The sequence below is a fragment of the Sapajus apella genome, unplaced genomic scaffold (genome assembly GCF_009761245.1).
Source record: "Sapajus apella isolate SASKATOON/1434 unplaced genomic scaffold, GSC_monkey_1.0 scaffold6, whole genome shotgun sequence".
Taxonomy (NCBI): Eukaryota; Metazoa; Chordata; class Mammalia; order Primates; family Cebidae; genus Sapajus; species Sapajus apella.
The window spans coordinates 79103054-79126803 of record NW_022436946.1 but is presented as its reverse complement, the minus strand read 5'-3'; the positions used below and the strand labels follow the sequence as shown (position 1 = coordinate 79126803).

Below are 23750 nucleotides of genomic sequence, written 5' to 3'. Positions count from 1 at the left end.
TGATCAAATTCTCTTCAATTTATCCAAATAATAGTTAATAAATTGTTTATCAGTACACACGTCTTTACCACACTGTGGTAGGTGCTGGAGAAGATGAGGTGAGTAAGAGCCGCTCTCACTATGCGGTAGGAAATAAAAATTTAAGTTGCATGCTGCAGTAGAAGTTATAAACAGTGGAAAGGGAATGATTAATTAAGGAGAAGGTGGTGTTGGGTGGGCTGGGTGGTATGTAGAAGTACTAAGTCAAGGGTCAAGGAAGGCTTCTTATAACTGCCTGGGTGCTCCCATTGTCTAAATCAAAACCTTTCATCTCAGAATGAAAAGAACCCATTCTTAAATCTATCCAACTGCAACAGAAATGCTTCAGATTTTGTTCAGTCCTCTATACAAATTTCCAGTATATACTCATTATTTAAACATCCACTTCAAATACTTAAATCACTGAAGGGCAGGAGCAAGGAAAGTGATTCCTATGAAAGTCTTCCTTATTATACTTTCATACTTCCTGTATTAAAATAAGTCAATCTCATGCTTTACACGTACACATTTAAGTTGACCTTTCCTGACGTTGAAAAAAAAAAAAGCAAAAAGTGATTAAGTGATTTTCCCAAGCTCATATAGTTAGTGAATGACATAGCATAATTTATACTCACATCCTTTTGGATATAAAGCTTGTATATTTTCTGCTATTGTGTAGTTTCTGATTTCCTGAAGAAATCAGGCTTGGTTTTATAGAAAAATTATAATCATCTTTCTGTGAATCACTTTTTACTAAGATGCCCCAGGCTTCCTGAATTATTTAATAAAAATTTCAAATCTCTCTGCAATAACTTTCAAAGATCGTGGTTAATATTTAAACTGTTTGGTGTTTTTCTGCTTTTGCCAAAATGTGACCATACTAGTTCTATCTAACATTAAGAATGTGTTTTAGTTCTACAATATCTACCTCCTCATACCTTAGTATAGCCCTCATCTCTTCACTGCATTAAAAACTAAGAGAAATTTCTAATATTTGCTTTTGAATAAGAAATTTGTGTATTTAAATTTTTATGGAAGTATGTGTTTTTATTGTTTATCATGATAATTACTATACAGTTAGAAGCATTGGGAGAAAGTATTAAGAGAAACTAATTTTCTGTATCATATTATAGAATTACTGAAAAAGCACCCAGTATCAGAATGTGAACTCTGTTTCTTATGCGGAAACAGTTGTGCAGATGAATCATAAGAATTTCATAAAGATTAAATCATTATTTAGAATTTAAAGAACATGTTAAAGAAAGCTTTTTTGATAAATTAAAAAAGTAGCCTCAAAAATAGTGTTGAAATAGTCTCACTATTTAAATATAATAAAGCTATTTGAAATGAACATATTTAAGCATGGAGTCTGTCTTTTATCTTCTGGAAATGTACTTTGTCAGCTGTATTTGTCAGCTATTTTTTGTACAAAAGATATAAGCCATGTAAAAATATATTTTCTACATATACAAAAGAAAGTAAACAGAAAAGAAAGAACATAGTCAACAAATTTTATTAAGCACCAGCTAGTACTACAATGGCAATGAAAGTCAGCATATAAGAATGATGAGATAATTATCATAAGTCACATAGAATTAACTGTGTCTTTAAATATTTTGAGTAAGTGAATTGACCAGGTTCCCATGAGAATACTATCTCCACTCTAGAAAGCCCAGATTTAAAATATATGTATACATGTAGACAAATCTGTTATAAGAACTTGATGGGGAGAGGAGAATAGAAAGAGGAACAATTTACGCTAGAGAAGAAAAAATCTCCAGGTGCTCTTGCTTAGAATCTCCACCACCACCCTCGCCCCCCAGTGTGGTGTATATCGTGCCTCTCCTCAGAGGCTTCTCCAGTTACAGACCACACAATTGAGCCTCTCTGGGCTGCTCTGGACATATCCTATTTGAATATCTATCTATCTCACTCTTGTCTGTACAATATATACAGCACTTTTACCTTATTGTTTTAAATTTCTAAAGCTTATTATATTTACATTTATTGCTCAAACTAGATTTTGCGAAATACTTTGGGAAGTATTATTGTTCACTAAGGGAAGGAACATGTGATTGATTTATTGGATATTATTATTAGCAGTCTTATAAAGATACAGTCTATATACTAAGTTTATTTCCATTGAAGAGAAAACAAAGGTCTATTTTGAAACATAATGTTAGCTGAAATGTGAAGAAAAGATGTCTTAAATATGCAGACTGAAATTTATTAAAACAAGCCTCAACATCATATACACACACACATACACACACACACACACACACACACACACACACACACACACGTACAGTTACAGTTGGCCCTCAGTATCTGCATCCATGGATTCAGCCAACCACAGATCAAAAACATTTGGAAAAATCCAATAAAAAATAGCAATACAACAATAAACAATACAAATATAAAATATATGAAAACTAGTATTTACACCATATTATTGTATTATGGTATTAGGTCTTGTAACTAATTTAGAGATGATTCAAAGTATAAAAAAGGATGTGCATAGGTTATATGCAAATATATATAAGATACTTGAACATCCATGGATTTTGGCAGCTGCAGGAAGTTCTGGAACCAACTTCCTATGGATAACAAGAGACAACTATATGTACACACACAAACACACCCCTCCACCTCCACCCTTCACACATATACACCCACCCTTCACACTTATACACCCATATATATATATATATATATATATACACACACACCATATATATATAACTATATATATGCATATATATACCTATACATGCCCATTGTTGCCTTCAAAAGTTTTTAGACATGGCATAACTCTAATATCAAATCGGTCTACTTTCACCTATTTTCATATCAAAAGTATCTGTTGTACTTTCAGGAAAGAATAACTCGAAAGTTACATTTTTTAATATCATGTAAAAAAAAGAAAGGAAGAATGGGAACTAATAGTTACATGAATTAACAGAAAAAAGCCTGTTAACATTTTCTTTTAAAAATGTGTTTCAGAAAGCTTTTCAACAAATAGCATTTACAATATGTTAAATATAATAAGAGTCTTGGTAACTGATAGGAATAGGTAATAAAATATGAAACCTAGCAATTCCAAATTTTGATTAGCAAGGCCAGTTGCAGTTTTAACCAGCTATTATGTCATTAATTAGTAAGACACTACTCTTAGTTCAGTTTTTCAGGCTGATGGCTTCATTGTCATGAACTATAGAGTCAGGGTATATGGGTTTCAGTGCTTAAGCACAGCAATTAATTGCTTTTAAGAAATATCACATTTGTTTTTCCCAGGAAAATAATTTTGTTTTTTATAGCACTTAATGTTTCTTCAGAGTAACATTTGCACTCATCAAATTTTTTAGATTCTTTAACGCATAAGGAAAGTTAATCATTTTATTGAAAATAATTCTTGAGACCCAAATAAGTGCAACAGAATAGATCTCTATGTACACACACACAAATACTCTTAAGATATCTTGAATCTGATAGGTCTGGTCCTATTGTGACTTTCCAAGGTGAATGACATCTTTATCTTTAAAAATGAGTTAGAAGAGAAAGAAAGTAAATGTCTTTTAGTTATCTCATGCTCTATCAACTTTGCAAGCCTGAAAATGCATACTTTTTCCAAATGAAGTCTTTATGTAGTTCCATTTTGAGTAGAAAGATAGAGTGGACCATACTGGCCTGCAGTCTCATTTTGGCTTTTAAAAATTTTTTTCCTCTGGGCATCAACTCCAAATGGTGTAGGTAGGGTGTTCCTGATGTCTTTCAGGGTTCAGGTAAATCCATCATGTTTGTAGTTCTCAAATTGATCTAATTGTAATTTGGGCTTGTAGGTTTTGTTTTCTTTGCCATATTTGCATGGATCCTAATAGCATGAAGCTAACAAATTAAGAAATTTGTTTTATATGTATAGACTAATTTTAAATGAAAATTAACCATGACCCTATGACCTTTGTAAATCATAGTGGAAAACACAGTGACAACTGTAATTAATATCCTTTTTATCATTACATAAGCATGAGAAACAGTGAAAGAAATTCCAGCATTCATCGATGGGGATTTTCATGAATGTAAAGGTTAATAACCTAAGGATTTAAAAATTACTTGGCAAAACTTTTAAAAATTCAGTTTCATGCATCCATAATTTTCACAAAGGGGTGTTTGATATGCCTTTACTTTTTGAATTACTTTCTGCCCTCGCTTTATCCATTTGGAAGTGATTTCTGATATTCTGTCTGTTTACAGCTCTTGGTAATTTTTATAGAGAGTCTTGAAATTCTTGCCAGACAAGGAGATTGAAGGCTCTCCCAACAAGTGAAATTGAGATGGAAATTGCTTTCTGGCTACATTTTTTGGTTGTAACTTAAATTTCTTAATTTTATTAGACATCCTTCTCATGTTTCAAATTTAGTTTATTTTTATTTATAATACATGATTGATATTCTTTAAAAACATTTTAGTATCATTGTGCTATTGTTGGAGCAGGAGGTCAGCAAACTTTTTTAGTTAAGAGTCAGACAGTAAACATTTCACGCATGAGAGGTATAATGGCTTCTGTCACATCCACTGAAGTATGATGTTATAATGTGAAAGCAGCCATAGACAATATATGAACAAATGAATGTGGCTTTATTCCAGTAAAAAGTAATTTACAAAAACAGATGACAGGTCAGATTTGGCTCATGGACTATTGTTTGTCAACCCCTGTGTGATAAGCAGAATAGTGACCCCTCCAAAGATGTCCAACATCCTAATCCCTAGAACCCGTGACTATGCTGTGTTACATGTCAAAATGGGTGTTTGTGTGAGTACCTGTCAAAAGGCGTGTTTGTGTTACATGTCAAGAGGAACTTCTGTGTAATGTAGTTAAGGGTAAGGACTTAAAGATAAGGAAATTTTCCTGGATTATCTGAGTAAATCCAGTTTAATTACGTAAACCATTAAAAGTGGAGAAGCTTTTCCAGCTGTGATCAGAGAGATGCAAAGTGAGAAGACTCAATTTGCCATTGCTAGCACTGAAAATGAAGGAAGAGGGCCACAGGTCAAAAGATTTGGGCAGCCTCAAAAGTTGAAAAAAATCCCTCATTGCCAATAGGGAAGGAAGTAGGGACATCAGTCCTACAACTTCAGATAACTATGATTGGATTCATTTCAGCCTTGTAAAACTCTTTAGCAAAGACCCAACTGAGATCTGACCTATGGAAATTGTGAGATGATAAATTTATGTTGTTCTCTGCTGCTGTGTTTGTGTTATTTGCAACAGCAACAATAGAAAACTATTATACCCTGTATTAGAGTAATGCAAAATTAATTTTTTGTGATGAAAATAATATATACAGATATACATTAATAGTGGCATTTAATATCAGATGTACTGTAATACTAATAAGACATTATTCAATGAAATTAATTAGCAACTACATAGTTTATTTTGCCTTAGCACTTTAGGGGTCTGATTAAAGGAATCACTAGTGAGATTGGTCCCTATAAAGTGGTGGTATGATGTTAGGGGAAACTGGAAAATGTTGTGAGACAGAATCACTTAGGCAACCAAAACAACCATGAGGAACAAGATGTTGATGCCAACAGTGACTGTGACATTTGCAGGCATACTGTGCTCTTGAAACAACCTAGCAAAACTTTCCTGCTGGCAGCTGATAGCCTAGAGCTATCACTACCCCTGACTGCCCTTGTCTCTGCAACAACCCCATATAATTATTGTTAGGACATATTATTGTATTTCTTTTGGATGTAATAGAAAAAGACATTGACTATATGTTGTACCTATACAAAATCTAGTTAGTTATTTATTTCTTTATGAAAGTTATTTGCCACTTTAATATTAAATACCTGAACAGTTTTAACTCCAGAAGATCCATTTGTTTGCTGAGAGGTGCACCAGACTCTATGCAGCCATTATGGAAAATGATGTAATCACATATTGGTAGAACACTCTAAGACACATGTGGAGGCAATGATTCTCTTTGAAGGATACACATGTAAAAACATCCTGATGATAGTTCTACTTTTTACTGTTTCCCATATGACAAGTAGAAAGTATTCATCTAGAAACAATGCGGGTTAGTGATATATTTCAGAAATTAAAGAAGCAAGCTGTCATCACATCTATAAATATAGTGTCATCTGGTTAATGTGGGCTACTAACTACATAGCAGAAGTGACATTAACTATGTGCCCTCTCCTTGTATTCCAGTCAAATAGCTTCAACTTTCTATGAATAGCTATGTAACATGGATGGGACTCGTCCTGATAAAAACAATATTCTACATTTCTCACTTCAGTGACCTTCATGTAATCCTGCTTTGGCTAAAACCATTTTTTTTTTACTCCATCGTAGTTTGTCTGGAAAAACTACGATTTTCAAAGTGATGAGAATCCTCATAAGATCCATCCAGATTATCTATGTCTCCATACTCCTAATAAATAAGAGTACAGTATTGTATTCTCAGTGCCTTTTCAGGCTTTTGGTACATGACAGCTACTCCTTAAAAAGTGAACATAAGACCCAGATTTAGCTCCTTCTAAGTATCATTTAAAATACTAAAATATGGAACAGTACTTACCGTATCTTTGAGGAAATACTGAAGAAGAAAAAATCCAGGAGATTACCTCCTGTTGAGTTTGATGTTGTACTCTTTCACTGCCTGATCGCCTTGGGTGGTGTCTTACTCTTTTAGGGCCTGTAGAACTGTTCATATGTTAAAAGATATGACTCCGAAATGGGTCCCTCTCACTGATCAACTGTTAGTGACCTGTGATAGATTTGACTGTGGAAAAATTTATATCTAGTAATGTCTTGCTTCCTTTAGCAATTCCTGAGATTTTTTGAGTGTGTCCTTCTGAAGTAGGATTAAAATTATGAACAAGATATGAATTAGTATTTTTCATATCCAGTTAAGCAAATTGGAAATATTCTTGAGGAATCCCCAAAATCTATTCGGGTAATTATATACTATAACAACAAGTAATCCTTTGTGGGGTAAGAAAGAGAGGATAAGCTTAGCAAAATCCAGATCGTTTTAAAGTAATGCCTTGCCATCTAAAATTTAGGAAATTAAAGAGAGACAGTGCAGTGTCGGTTGAAAATCTCTCTCTCATCCATACTCAAGGGATCAATGTCCATCTCACTGAATGATGTGACAGAAAAATTCATTCTGGAACATCTGACTCAGAGCACTGAAAATGTTAAAATAGTTATGATGAAGTCATTGCCCTTCTTCATGCCCTTAGTTGCTTTGTCTATTTGCTTGCTTTGCCTCCACAGAAATTATTTTGTTTCAAGAGGGCTGTGAAAGGTACAAGAAAGTTCAGAAGTTTCAAGATTAGTAGTTTATTACGGCATATGAGCACCAAGCATTCAAAAGTATGAATAAAAACAAAGCAGAATAAGCATGTTATTTCTTTTTTTTTAAGCACTTGTATTTTTAATTGACAATAATTGTATTGATCTGTGGGGTACAGTAAGAGGTCTTGATATATGTTTACAATATAGGATGCTTAAATCAGGGTAATTAACAAATCCATCACCTCACAAAGTTTAAGTAGACAGGAGGAATACATTTAGTGATCTACTGCACAGAATGGTGACTATGATAATAGTGCATTGTATAGTTCAAAATTATTAAGTGAGTAGGTTTAAATGTTTTTCAGCATGTTATTTCTGCCATGTGTATCTTGAGCAGTGATTCTCTAAATTTGATGTGAATAAAAATTATGGAGAGGCAAGAGTGTAATTATTAAAACGCAGATTTCTACATTTAGCCTCAACCTAAAAATTTCTATAGCCAACGAATCTACACTTTTAGTAAGCATTTCAGTTTATTCTGAAGCAGGTCCAGAGAAAACACTTTGAAGACATCATTAAGATAGCAAGAGTGTGATTAGGATAGAATAAATAAATGGGAAAAAAAAGAAAAAAGAAAAAAAAAAGGGTAGCAGCATATGCATTGAATATATTTAAACTTTAAAACACCAAGGAAAACATAGAGAAACTTGATCATTTGTATTGTGACTTAATTGTGGTCTTTTCTGTAACCAACTTATTTCAGATTTCTGCTCAAAGATAATCTTACTGGTAAAGCTTTCCTAATAAAAGTGCCATCACTCTATTTTTCTAGTCTAACCTACTCACTGTGATTTACTTTTCATCATAGTATGCTACTATCTATATTATATTACACATTATATGTTTACTTGTTTATGTCCTTTCTATCTCTCCATTCCCTCATTGGTGCCTTACTCAGTAAACTGTGGCTAGTGATATTTATGTAAGCATTTTGATTGTACTGTTATAGGAACATTCCATGCCTATGTTTCTCATCTACTTCTATAGAACTATGACCTTTTTTCAGGGACCACACTGTTATTATACTTTAGGAGCATAGTATAGGGAGATATCAGCATTTCATAACAAGTAAGACCCCACCGCATCATAGGGCAGAAGCTTCAGGGAGGTAAGAAGGGCCCAGCAGGGGAGACCCCAAGAGGTATGACTACCAATGGGTTCCAGCAAAGGAGTCTCCTGAGAATCCACCTAAGTGCTGGTGATGTTGTAGGACTTTTTCCTTAGTTCAGCTAAGGGCTAGGTTCTTGTTACATGGCCATGAGAGATTAGGCTTGCAGAGACTTTGAAGGGTGAAAAAAAAATTGAATTTGCTGGGAAAAAAGGAGAATAAAAGTAAACAGGGGAGTCCACAAAGCCAGACTCCTGCTAGCTGTCTTCCTGTCTCAGAGATTGAATCCCAGTTTCCACCCCAGAAGAGGAGGGGCCAGACTCCTCCCCTGCAAATGGTGGGAATATCCCAGGCTCACCCCAGTGCACATTCCTCCCAGTGCACAGGCCTGGAGGTTCTGCCAGGGATCCCCTTCCCACCTGGCTGTCTCAGTGAGAAAAGTCAACTTAAATCATCAAATAGGGCCAGACTGCTCAGAGCTGACTTTTGACCTTAGTGGGCAGGTGAAAACTATTGCCTTCTTTACCTCCTCTTCCTCACCCCTCTACTCCCCTGGCCACTGGCAGAGTCACGCCACATATTTGCCCCAGTCCTTCATCTGCAGGAGGGAAGATGACAGTCAGGTTCTGTGTTTTGATTATCGTTTGTAACAGATCATTTTCAATTGCTAATGACATGACCATTGTAATTTTTTTTAAATATTATTTTAGGTTCTGGGGTACATGTGCAGGTCATGCAGGGTTGTTACATAGGTGCATACATAACTAGGTGGTTTGCTGCCTCTATTCCCCCTTCATCTACTGGCATTTCTTCCCATGTTATCCCTCCCCACCCTCTACCTCCTCCCCACACTGTCCCTCCTCTGCACCCCCCACTCCCCCTAGTGTGTGATGCTCCTCTCCCAGAGTCCACATGTTCTCATTGTTCAGCACCCGCCTATGAGCGAGAACATGCAGTGTTTGGTTTTCTGTTCTTGTGTCAGTTTGCTGAGAATTATGGTTTCCAAATTCATCCAAGTCCCTACAAAGGATACGAACTCATCGTTTTTTATGGCTGTGTAGTATTCCATGGTGTATATGTGCCACATTTTCTTTGTCCAGTCTATCATTGATGGGCATTTGGGTTGGTGTGACAACCAAAGTCTGTTATTTAAGAGTGGCTCAAAACTTTGGAGTTTTTTTTTCAACTTATCACTAAATTTCCATCCAGAAGCAAGAAAAAGACCATTTTACTAAATAAATGTTAAAGGAAGAGTGGGAAACAAAAACAAATGCATTTTCTGATTGCTTTAAAAAAAAAAGAAGACAGACACCTTAAGTATGTGGTCTTTCAGGGATTTTTGAGAATAACTGGGATGCTACAACGTTGGAGTTTCTTATATGTCTCAATTAAAATGAATAATATATAAGGTTGGGGTGAATTTCATACATTTTAGTGAGCTTACTATTTATTTATGGCAAAAATTTAGAATGGACCCATCAAACAGCGTTTAAAAAGGCACATCTCCTGAAGATCTTCTCTGAACTTTCAAAGATATTGCTTTCCCAGATACACTCCAGTTATTGTATATTTGTAGACAAGACTGAGGGCTGGATCATAGCTTGCTGGCAATGAGGGACCACATCCACCTGGGGAAGGAAATCAAGGACTTGTTTCAGGACTGTATCTTTTAACTGCCTTGCTCTGTTAATTATTATTATCAATGACTAAGTTGGATGAAGGGAAAGATAATCATGTTTGTTTTTTTAATCCTGTAATGACACAAAGCTTAAAAGCAATAGTGGTTGTATGGGATGCCAAAATCAGGATTTTCAAAGCTCACCAGAGATTGCAATGTATGAGTAATACCTATATAGCTAAGGAAAAGTCTACCAAAATATCTAATACAATCTTAGTTTGCATTATTAGAAAGAGGGCACCTGAATTGGAGAGGCAGTGGTACTGCTTTGCTCTGCACAGGTCAGACACAAGTAGAATGACTTCCCTAAATGCACTTTAAAAGAGTGTGCTCCAAGAAATGGTTCATGTGGAGGATGAGAGAACTTGAAATCAACAGTGTATGTTTAATGGATAAGAGAAGGCTCTTCAGGCATATGACAGATTCTGTAGATACATGTATCTAAATACATTAGAACTCTTCAAAACAGAAATACATTGAATAATGCAGTGTGAAAACTCCATGGTATCATCTTCAAGGTCATGGCAGGTACTTAATTGACAATTATTGAAGTAAATTTAAAATCTAGCATTTTCACTTAAGCTTTCATTAAACATTATCCTATACAGATATGATATGTTAGGAAGATGTTGGTGCCTCACGCCTGTAATCCAAGCACTTTGGAGGCCAAGGTGGGTGGATCACCTGAGGTCAGGAGTTCAAGACCAGCCTGACCAACATGGTGAAACCCCATCTTTTTAAAAAAAGAAAAAAAAAGAAGAAGAAGATATTGCAAGTCAAGAAACTCCAGAAATGGACACCTCTTGTCTCTAGGAAACATTAACTAGAAGCTGAAGAGGAGGTAGTGATGGTGATTATACCTGTCATAATATAGGATATTTCACTGTGATTTCAATACTGTGAATACTATGATCTTAAAATAATCTAGCAACTAATGTTTTACAGATATAAATATAAAATCAAAATCATCAAAATAGGGACTTACGGTATATGAGAGCTTCACTTTAAATTTTCAGCAAAACTAAATACAAGTTAGGGTATTTGGAATAAAGATATTGTTTTCATAGAACTTTATAAAATGGGTCACTAAATCTATGAGAAAGGCAATGCAAATTTCTTATAAAAAATTGAAAAGAAATCATTAAATTTATCTCTTACCACAGGATAAGAAATCTTCCATTCTGTTTCTATTTCATATAATCCTTCAATCTTTTATATATGTACTCAAGATAGATGTATTCTTTCTCTGCTTTTTTTTAGGGTACTTTGAATCCCTATTGTGTGTTGTGGGATGACTCCAAAACGTAAGTGACAGATGTTTTCCTACATTACTCTGTGCTAAATATTCAAAGCACATTAAGTTATTTCAGCTGCCTGCTAGTTAACAGGAATATAAGTCAGTGGGATGTTACATTCAGAGAAAAAACATTCTCTCTTTGAATCTTCAGGACAGCATGATGAATGTGTTTGTGTGTAATGATGCCATCAGGTTACATCTCAAGACAGGATTGCATTACCTAATGTGTAAGGCACATTGCAATGCGAATTCCATGAGGATTTTTAAAAGCTCTGATATTTTAGAATTTATAGAAGCTCGAATGCCATCTTAACATCTTGCCCTAGTAATTCAGCTTAGCATTGCAGAATAAAATAGCAAGTTCTATGGTCATTTGGCCAATACATTACTCACATGACCTTGAATCTATTATCAGAGAAATGCAATATTTATATGGTCCTTCCAAATTGCTTTGTTATAAAAACATTGACATTTAATTTTTAATTTGTATATTTTTGAATTCAGACAGAAAAAATAATTGCACTAAATAAATATGAGTTATTATTCCATGTTTTTATTTGTTTGTAGAGGAAATCACAGTATGTCTAATCAAAGCCACATTTATTTTCTTGATAATTCTATGATATTTTGGTGTCTCAAAGAGCAGAAAAATCTTAAGTCTTGGTTAGACTTCTATACTATAAATACTTATGTAGGTTACAACTTTCGTTTTTTGCTTTGGTTTGGTTTTGCATGGGGGGAGATAAATATCAACCAATCCCAAAAGCTAATACCACTTTATATCTATATGCTGTCAGATGAAGCACTGTATTGTTAGATTCCATGTATTCTAAGAATTTTCCTGGTGTTCTTCATCCCTAATATGATTTACATCTGAGGTTTTGTGATGCAACTTGTCTCTCACCAGGGAGTCTAGAAGAGAAACATTCTTAGAAACTCTAGGAAAGGATCAAACTCTCTGGCAATTTTCTGAGTCTAGGATGCTGATGTAATTTAGATTATAATTAATATCAAACATATTTTTTTGCCATAGGTTCTAATATTCTGGGTATCCTCTACTTCTAGTGCAGTACAGTAGTGAAGTACAGAGAATTCCAACTTGCCCTGGTGATAATATGAGCTGGATAGCCTTACTGATGTCATTTGTTTTTTCTTTTTGGAACTTTACAGACAAATTCATGGTAGTAAAATTTTTGCAAGCTTTTTCTCTCTACTAATAGCCAGATAGAATTTGGTGGTTTAATCTAAGGTGCATTTAGTATGTTATATAGCCAAGTGAAGAATAAAATGCTATAAAAATCTAGTTGAATATTTTCTGCCCAAGAAACATGTGTCATCTTGAACTCCTGACTTTAGTTTCCATATCTCTGTGAATAATAAGCAACTTTGATATAGTTTTATTATCTTTTTACTGGGTAGATTCTGCTTCTTTGTTGATCTAAACAGGGGGAAGTATTAGTTATTCCAAAAGGCCCTTAGGATTATTAAAGGGACACTACAACAAGAGATAGTCCCTTATTTTGTGCCTCCTGTCCGCTACTTTTCATAGACAGTATACAGTGTTAAGTTGAATTTATGAAACTATTGGTATCTGAGGTCAGCATTCACCTTAGGAATCAATCATACTCCACTTTCCCTAATATGTGCCAATAACATCACTCTCATCCAGCACAAAGAATGTCTCAACTTTACAAAATTCAACTTTTAAGTTGTCCTCAAAGAAAACTATCTAGGGAGAGGAAGTGTGTTTACTTGTCTTTCAAAGAAGATAATCTCAAGGGATAGGTATAGTTCATGTTTTCATGATATATCTGAAGAGTAATCAAAAACCTTGCCATTGCAACAGAGCTTCTTTCCCATCATAGTTTTTGCCAGATTGTTTCATTATTGTTTTTTCTGGATGAGCCTTAAACAATGAAGGTTAAGACAAGTTTATTTCATTTCTTTACATCTGTTTTCTATTTTGACTATATTCATATATACACAATAGTTTTATTGATGTAATGATATTGAATTTTAGTATAGGTTCTCTAAGTATAATTAATAGTGAAGAGATAGTGCTACTTCTTTTTGTATACAGAAAAGATCTGACTTATTTTCAAGATTGTAGTAATAAAGTTCAAGTTAGAAGTTGTGCTTTTATTTTGGTTTATCTACTTGATGTTATTTTTAATTTTAAAAAATTTATTTTTAATTACAAAAGCAATGCATGAGTATTTTTTTACTTGTAAAACTTTAAGACAGACTGTTAATATAAAGAGCCCCACTGATCATCACCATCTTGGGTCTCCACATCCACCCCATCTCTAAGATCATTCCTATTTACATTTCGTTGTTCATAATTTCAGATATCCATTTATTTATGCATTGACATATATATGCATATAATATATGCATATTGATATATGCATATCTCCATGGTGATATATCTGCCCACCTAATCAAAAATGTTGCCCTGCTGTTCTCACATCACCCTGTTTTATAATTTCACAGCATGCGTTATTCTTTTTGTTTGTTCCATCTTCCCCCACTAGAAAATAAGCACCGTAAGAGAGATACTTTGTCTTTCTTATTCATCACTGCACTGTTGATGCCTACTATACCTGTATATAGCATACTTTCAATAAATATTTATTGGCTACTTTTGTAAAAGAATGAATGTTTGCATGCGTCCTAGGTACACTTTCTATCTAAGAATTATTCCCATGTCTGTTTGATTTTATCAGTTGATAAATATTTCTAGAATTTATTAAACCTAACATTGGAAGTTTGACGGAAGAACGTTTCAGCTTGTTACAGTAGTAAGATCCATTATAAACAACTAATTTTATTTCCAAGGATAATCTATTATCCTGATTATCTCAAATAAAGGCATATCGTTTTACTATCATTAGACATAACATCTTTAGATAATTTAGAAACATAAATTTATTTTACTTTGACTCACTAATTAACAAGATATTGAAAATGCTTCATTGTATGTGATGCATGAAATAAATTCAAAGTAATTTTCTCACCAGATATAGGCTTATATTAAATAGGAGATATATTTTCTTCAGTAGATGCAGAAAAGACCTTCAATAAAATTGAACACTGCTTCATGCTAAAAACTCTTAATAAACTAAGTATTGATGGGACATATCTCAAAATAATAAGAGATGTTTATGACAAACATATATTATATGAATGGGCAAAAGCTGGAAGCATTCCGTTTGAAAACTGGCAGAAGGCAAGGATGCCCTCTCTTACCATTCCCATTTAACATAATGTTGGAAGTTCTGGCCAGGTCAATTAGGCAAGAGAATGAAACAAAACATATCTAAATAGGAAGATGGGAAGTTAAATGTTCTTTTAAAGTGGCTTACAAAGTTTTCATTTGAGTGATTGATTATTTGCACATTCTTTGAGCTACTCTAAATTTGGATTTTGCATATTAGATCATGCATGGTGACTGTGTTTCCTGGAAAACCTATAATCCTTCCCTTAGACTAGCCTGTGCTCTTTATGGATCTTGTAACCATTCATCTAATACTCCCACATCTGTGAAGAACTATGTTTGTTTTCAGAAAATGTTTGTTTTAATTGACTGAGGTTTTATTGTAACTTCTTAACCATGGCTTACTATGGTAAACAGTTTCATCAATCCATTTAATGTTTATTTACCTATCTTGTCATTGAAAACAAAAGCTTCTAAGGACTAGACTTCACCATTTTTTCTACATTTCAAATTGATTTATTGGAGTTGGGAGTAACAACAGTCACATCTTGACTGAGACTGACACTGGCTTATTTTCTCTCAAAGTTAAATAATTAAATTGAACTAATTTCTCCCCTTTGCTTACATTATCCTTATTTCTTCATAACCAGAATATCTTTCTCTCCCTTTGTCATTCATACTGAAAGTCAAAATTTCATTTACTCACAGTATAATGCGTAGCAAACATAAACTAACACTTCAACTTCATCTTTTTATTTCAGGGAAGTTGACATCATTTTCTTTGCTCTGTCAATGACTGGCATATTTATACATTAGGAAGACACAACATTGTATACCTTAAGAAAAATCTGTTACCTCTTAGAAATTTTAAACACTTATACAAAGTGTTACCATTATTGGTTAGTCAATATTTCCCTCCAGGGAATAACCAAATGATAAAGCTTTTTTATATGGTTCTGTTCAAACTGGGATACAGTTGGACCCAACTAAGATGAACAGGAAACAATTTTCTTACAAGTATAATACAGGAGCAAAAAGAACAAGAAAGAGGTTTTCTTGGAGACTTCATTTAAGCAATTAATAAAGAAATTAAGAATAGTAACCATGTAAAATAGTAATATCATGGTCTCATTGTTTGGAAAGAAATGTGGAAACACCCTTTACAGACTCACAATTACCTAACTTAAGACTTTTCATGAGCAGCAACTAAAAAAATAAAAGTCTGTATTAAAAATATTCTACAAGGTATAGCCAACACTCCAGTAGAAAACTATTTCTAGAAATTCCTAGTAATTCAATTAACCATAGACAGGATTTGAAAACTATTTAACTTCAAGAAGTGTTATTACTCTTGTAGTAGAGGTTGGTCTGTTTAGAATATGTTAACATGTAACTGATTACATTATAGCAGTCATACTTTAGAAAGAAATCACAATTGTATGACAAACATCTGATATTCAGTCTTGTAAATTAACATTGTTATGTACAGCCTCTATGTCCACTATATGTTCTAGGTGCCGGCATGTTCCATTTTACTTAATAGTTCCTAAGGTCTAGTAGTTGTTCTTTTCTGTAGTTGGAATAGTAAAAAATAACTAATTTTGGCTGACACTTGTAATCTTGCCTTAGTCGATATATTTGCAGTCAGTATGTTGCAGAACTGCAGAAGCTAAGTTAAATTTTTGGAGTTCGCATCTGAGAAGTTAAAATTCCATGAAACTTTCCATTATCCATTCAAGTCCAATCATTAATTCTCTAATATTATAAAACTATGTTATGCTTTTTGTCCTTTGATTATATTCATACTGAAAGAAATGAAAATACTAGACCTTTATATTACAAAAATACCAGTCCTTATAAAGTAAAAATTACCTGATCTCCAAAAAGATGATATTTATGTCATAGTCAAAGATGATAATGGCAAACTTTAGAAGGGTTATTGGTTTACAGATTTATTGTGAATAAAATGTTTGCTTCTGTTTGAAAAGCAACCCTGCTCTTCTAAAAATATTACAAAAAGCAATAGAAAAATTATAATTTTATAAAAATAGAAAGATAATTAAGATTTATCGGTGAAGAACTAAATGAAGCTTTTACTTTTTGCTTTTCTGTTTATACTATACATTACTTTTTGAAGCTTTGTCATATTCACAATGTATGTTTTCTCATAAAGCCATTATAAGTATTTCAGCTTTCTTCAAATAATTTTTTCTTTTTAATTTCTTAAAATGTTAAAAGTTTTCTTAGAATGTTTTAAGTTATGTCATAGATTTAATGGGTTTTAAATCTTAAATGCTTAGTTTCTTGAAGGTGTATTATTAAATTGTTAGCACAAAAACGATTCTTTTTTAACTGATAACGTTTAAATAAATGCCTCTAATATTATTAGCAGCCCATTACATCCATCAGCTTGAGCTATAAAGTTCCAGAAATGCTGCATCATGCCCTCAACACAAATTCTCTGGGCTAACATTAGGAATCAAATGGCACTATGCATTTTTTATTGTAACCCTACCTTGATCATCTAACACAGGGGTTTGCACACTACAGCCTGTGGCACAAATACAGACTGCCACATGTTTTTGTAAATAAAGTTTTGTCAGACACAGTCGTTCCTATTTGTTTATATATTGTCTATTGCTTCTTTTGTACTACGACTGCAAATTTGAGTCACAAAAGAAATCATAATGTCTGTAACTCCTAAAGTATTTACTATTTAGTCTTTTACAGACAAAGGGAAAAAAAAGAAAAGAAAAGAAAAGAAAAACCAACAGCCCCTGCCCAAAACAGTGCTTCTCAGCACTTTTTATATCTTGGCACACAGAAAATCTTGATTATACATCATATTGAAGTAAATGAATGAAAATATTTGGAAGCAGGGTCAGGGTAGGATACTCAACGCTAGAAAGGATCAGTATTTCCATTAGTTCTGGAAATTCTCTGTCACTTTTTGAAATACAGATTCACCCATAGTTTGTCTCATCCTCATCTGTAATACTGAATAATGTTGTCTCCTATCCTTTTCACCTCATAACCTCTCTTCCATAGTTCTACTTTTTTCCCCTCAGTTATCTCTTTTAACTTACCTTTCAGTTCATTAATTCTCTCTTCAGTTTTGTCTAACCTGTTATTTAATTATCCATAGTGTTTTAAATTTGGGTTATTCTTATTTTTATTTCTAGAGTTTCCATTTAATTATTTTTAATCTGCTAGGTTACTTTTTAGGTTTTTATTTTACACAGACATTTGCAATCTGTTGTGTTTCTTTTAATGTATTAAGCATATTTGTTTTATAATCTGTGGCTGACATGTCTTATATTTGAAAACTTTTGGGGTTTGTTTCCGCTCTCTTTTATTTCTTCCAGTTCTCACTCATTGTACTTTATCTTTCAGTGTGCTAGGTTATGTCATGTTAATTGTGTTTAACAAACTATTGGTGATAATTCTTTGAGGCCAAGGATAAAATTACATCCCTCCAAAAACAATTTATTTGCCTCTGATTAATGCTGGTTGATATTACATTAACCTAGGATCCCTTAAGCTAAATTGAATCTAGAGGTTCCCTGAATCACTCAAATGTGGTGAACTCAAGCTGCAAATCCTGGCTAGATGATTGTCACATTTTTCCACATATAGTTCAGAATCTCTAGCATATTCTAATGGAGAAAGTTGATCTGAAAAAAAATTATTGTTGGAATAGGAAATTTAAATCAATATCTCCCCATATGTATAGTTCTTGAATAAGATACGCACATCCCAAGCATGCCTGAAGAAAGTGCTGCCCTAAAGAGCTTTGTGTATATATCTTGTATAACCCTTATATCTTCTGCTTTATATTGCAGCTATTTGATATTTCCTTTTAGACTAAAGTATTTGAAGACTAGAAGTATGTCACGTTCATTTTTGTAAATTCTACTGTGTTTACTGAAGAGATTTTTCAACTAGTTCTCAGTAATGTATTTATTCATTTGACAAATGTTTCTTGAGAACCTATTATTGTTCTGCTGTTTAAGGTGCCTGGCACACGTATCAGTAAACAAACAAACAAACAAAAAAACACCTTTTTTATGATACTTAAATGTGGGAGGGTCTGAGGGGTGATAAGATTATAAACATGATAGATATATAAATTATATAATGTGTTAAAGGGTAAGAATTTCATGGGTAGATAGATCAAGATGAAAATAAGGTAATGCCGTTTAATTCAATTGATTCATTCATATTTCTTTGACTGACTTACTCCAAGATTCCACCATTCATTATTAATGTTTACTTAGCAAGTATCCAAAATGTGTAAAAGCATCACTTAAGCATCCAGGATCCATCTTTGGATTTTCTGAGCCACCTAATTAACTGTTTTTTTTGTTTGTTTGTTTTTCTTTTTGTTTTTTTTTTGAGACTGAGTCTCATTCTGTCACTGAGGCTGGGGTGCAGTGGCACGATCTCGGCTTACTGTAACCTCCACCTCCCAGGTTCAAGTGATTCTCCTGCCTCAGCCTCCTGAGTAGCTGAGATTACAGGTGCGCACCACCACAGCTGGCTAATTTTTGTATTTTTAGTATAGACGTGGTTTCACCATGTTGGCCAGCGTGGACTCAAACACCTGACCTCAAGTGATCCACCCACCTCAGCCTCCCAAAGTGCTGGGATTACAGACATGAGCCACTGCGCCCGGCCTTAATTGTTACATTTGGCCATTGAGTTCTCTGTCCATTTCCGCTAGCTTTCCTCAAGTGCTAGGTCTTTCATCTTTTGTCTGTTGTCTGCCTTTCTCTCTGGCCCTGCAGTGATTGTTATTGCAACTATCCAGGTAAATTATGTAATGCTTAAAAAGTGGTAGATATAAATTATGAAATGAAACTAAATATTTTCTGAAATTAAGGAAGCTAAGAATTCCGGCCAAAATCCTTATTTATTACAAAAGGAAGAAATTAAACCAAGGATCCATTTGTGTTAGAACAAAACAAAGCAAACTACTAAAGGTGCAGAATTTACTCTCTAATATTAATTTTCTTGCATGGTACTAACATTCAGAAATGAAAACTCCCTGGCTTTGTTCATAGATATTTCTAAATCCAAAATATTCCCAGTGATATCTAGATTACTATTCCTTTGTCTATTATTTAGCATATGAATAATAATCTGGAAAGACAACAGTTTTTAAAGGAATAATATTGTTCAGAATTCCTCTATATAGTTTACTGAAAATCTTACAGGAGATAGGAGCTTTCAATTTGTCAGTAAACATTGTCTATTTATTTGAGGTTATGAAACTGAAAATTTGCTTTTTTTTTTTTTTCCTTAAGAGTCTTGCTCTGTTGTCTAGACTAGAGTGCAGTGGTGCTATCTTGGCTGACTGCAACCTCTGCCTCCCTTGTTCAAGTGATTCCCCTGCCTCAGCCTCCTGAGTAGTTGGGATTACAGGCACAACAGGTGCCACCATGCCTGGCTAACTTTTTGTATTTTTTTTTTAGTATAGACGGGGTTTCACTGTGTTAGCCAGGATGGTCTTGATCTCTTGACCTCGTAATCCACCTGCCTCTGTCTCCCAAAGTGCTGAGATTACAGGCATGAGCCACCACACCCAGCCTTCAAATTTTTAATTAGTAATAAGAAATCAGGCATGATAATGAAAATAATTGTAATATACCTAATCACTTTAAGCTCCAGATTACTGAAAATTGGCATAACATTTCCTATTGTATGTGGGTAAATGATAAGAATCAACAAAAAAGTTCTCTAGTATGGGAGGGGCTCATAAAGGTTTGGGGTATGCATGAGTTGTCTGCTTCATTGGATGGTTAGTGGAAGAATGTACCCAGGAAGGATAGTTATTTCTACTCTCTTGTTTGAACAATGGGTCTTATGTATCTGGAAAAGTTATTTTTTAAAGGTATTGTATACTTTGGGAAGGATTTCCAGAGTGGAAAGGGAAAAAAAATAACCTGGATAAAAATATTTCCAAAAGATGCCAATCAGGAGACTCTTAGGTGTCATAGGAAGCTCTCATCAGTGTCTGTACTGTGTGAAATGTACACTTTGCCTCATCCATTTCTTCTTATTCTCAGGAAATCACTGAAGTCAGTTTTCAAAGTATTTACTTAAACTAAATGCTCCAAAAATCAATAATAGCAAAACTTGGAATTCATTCAATATTTCTCACCAATTTAGACTGTTCTCAGGGACTCTGGGATGATTTCGAGAGACATTTAAAGAAGAATTTTAAAATTATGTTATTAATATGTTAATGGATATAGTATTTGTAAGAGCAACCCAGAGCTGGTTGGTAAGGATAGGCCCTGGCTAACCTCTCTTAATTTTCTAGTGTCTGTGGTTCTATTTTGAAAAGATGCAGGCTTTATATTGCTGAGAATTTATATTAGGTATTTTTAGCACTGTATTTTTCCAGTCATTTGAATGACTCAGGCTATTTTTTTTTTCTATTTTACCCTATATAAACAAAAACTGGACATTTTTCTTAATATTTAATTTGTTATTTCATTTTCTTATTTTAAACCCCCACCCCAGAATTGCCCACTTGTACTATATAGTTAATAACCATTTTGTAGGTTTGGTGTTCTTCAGTGATTAAAGGCACCTAACATTGACTCTTTTAGACATTATTAACAAGCAATCTATTATGCATTTGCAAATATCTCCTAAAATTCCTACTAATATATTTATCTAAATTATTTAAAATATAGATTCAAATGAACATCAGTAAAGATAAATCTAAAGAAAATGATTTTAAAGTTTGGTAATAAATATTTAGGGTATTAGCCCAAATTTGGAGGCCATTGAGTAAAAGCAATAGAATAAAAATGCATGTATCAATAATGATTTTGTTTGAAAAAAATGAAACCTTCTGTTTAATCATTTTCATTTTATATAATGGGCATAAGTAATTATACTTGAGGGCTGTAAATCAATAATAATATTTTGAAAGTTATATTTGGAGTCAAGCTGCGATTTTATTGCAGGTAATATATTTTGGAAAGAATGAAAACAAAAGATGCCATTTAAAATATACATAAACATGGTCTACAAAAGAAAAGCAATTTGGGAACTTACATTTTAAAGGCATTAATATCTTCAATATAATAGTAAAACACGCTACTGCCAATATATAGTATAGAAGGCTGTCTGTCATTCACTCTACTTTGTACAAGTGGTTCTTTTTCAGTATGAACTAGTGTTGTTCAAGTGTTTTTTGATACTCTTAGTACAACTGGGCTTTGGCAAGAATTGGGCAAGTTTCATTGTCCTGAATTTTCACTAGTATAATAAGCTAGCAGGATTCCAAAATGTGATGTAATCTGGGCTAACTCAAAGTAGGTGGCACTATTTCCTGTCACTAATATTTGTCATTATAATCTTTAGCAGTGAAGTTGTATTTACTAGGTTTTATCAAACTATGTTTGAGAATATAGCCAAAGATTTGAAAGTTAGTGCCATGTTTTTTTATTGATTTTGTTGGTTGGTTGGGTCTTTTGGAGAAGGGGAAGAGGGAAATAGGAGTAGCACTGAAGAAAGATTTCTAAAAAGTACATTTTAAACCAGTTCACGCCTCACAGTGGCAGCTACCCAGGAATTGCTGTGTGTGGATATCTGTGTGCTTAGTCAATGAGGCTTAAGTTTTTTTGTTAGAAACATAATGTACCATGTAGTCTCAGAATTCTGTCCAACAAGGTACTACTTCCTAAAGTCTATAACCTGTCAGCTTCCTTTCTGGAATTATACACACGTATAGGTCCTTTACACTTTATAACTTGAGCCTACACTAAAATTGGAATTCAGAGAAACAGCCAAGACTGCCCCGTATCTGCTACCTACAAAAGGAGTTGGATTTATTTTCTTTCACTGTTGTGAACTTCAAATCTCAGGAGGAGGTAGTTGAGATTTAAAAGGTAAAAAGTTTAACATTACTGTTCTAAATTCTTTAGCATTCACCTCTCCTAATCTATAAACATATAGAAGATAGAAGAATATCTGATAATCCAAGTAGCTTTGACATACTGAGCTGATGTTAGTGCCACAGTCTGAATGTTTGTGTTACCCCAAATTCATATGTTGAAACTTAATCCCCAATGCAGTGGTATGAGAGGGGCATCTAAGAGGTGACAAGATCCTGGTATTCTTGCTCTCATAAAAAAGAACCCAAAGAGCCTGTTTATCCCTTCTGACATATGTAGAAATGTAGATGGCAACATCTATGAGGAATAAGCACTCACCTAACACTGAATCTGCTAGTTCCTTGATCTTAGACTTCCCATCATCCAGAACTGTAAGCAATAAATTTCTGATGCTTATAAATTACCCAGTGTGAGGTATTTTGTTATAGCAGCCCAAATGAATCATGACACTTGAAAAGTCAAAAGAAATTATTTATGAAAAAGAAATAGGTAGAAAGAATTGGAAAATATCTTAGACAACTGGCATGTATTGCACCTAAAAGAAATACAACACCTTTGTTTAGAAAGGCCTGACTACCCATAAGTCTGTCACAGGCAAGCAACTATCCTTTTAGTAATTACTGCAATTAAAAGATATTTCATGCCTCAGCTTAATATAGTTCCTGTGCTGATAAATCTTTTCAGCCTGACCTGAGTATGGATCACAAGTTGCTAATATGTATGATCTTCAAAAACTAATAACAAGAAAATCTGTTTTGTATGGTTTCAGGCATGCAAAACTGAACAGACTCTCTTAACTGGCATTGATTTTTCTCAGGGAGGCCTCTTCCTTCTATGGATTTCTTTGGATCCTTCCTATATGATCCGTTTCATTTTTTCCAACACCTGCATAGTTCTCAGAGCAGAGTAGCTATGTAATAAATATTTACTGAATTAAAATGGAATGAAGCTTTTAATTTTATGATAAATTTAAATAGGTTTTCTCTGTGTCTTTATTGACATATATGTTATACAAAGACATGTTCAGTTTTATGAATCAATAAAATATTATTTCTGAGTTGATAGGTAATCTAGTTCAATATGTATAATAAAGCAAGTGTGTGTGTGTGTGTGTGTGTGTGTGTGTGTGTGTGTGTGTGTGTGT

General features: G+C 33.7%; 1 protein-coding gene across 6 annotated transcripts in view; it reads left to right on the top strand.

The window, feature by feature from the left end:
- ADGRB3 (adhesion G protein-coupled receptor B3) overlaps positions 1-23750 on the top strand; it is a 741588-nt gene that overhangs the window by 408491 nt on the left and 309347 nt on the right. For all 6 annotated transcript variants that reach the window (XM_032274421.1, XM_032274422.1, XM_032274425.1 and 3 more), the window contains one exon: positions 11440-11483. In XM_032274421.1, the coding sequence (XP_032130312.1) occupies positions 11440-11483 (44 nt within the window). The remainder of the gene's footprint in view (positions 1-11439; positions 11484-23750) is intronic.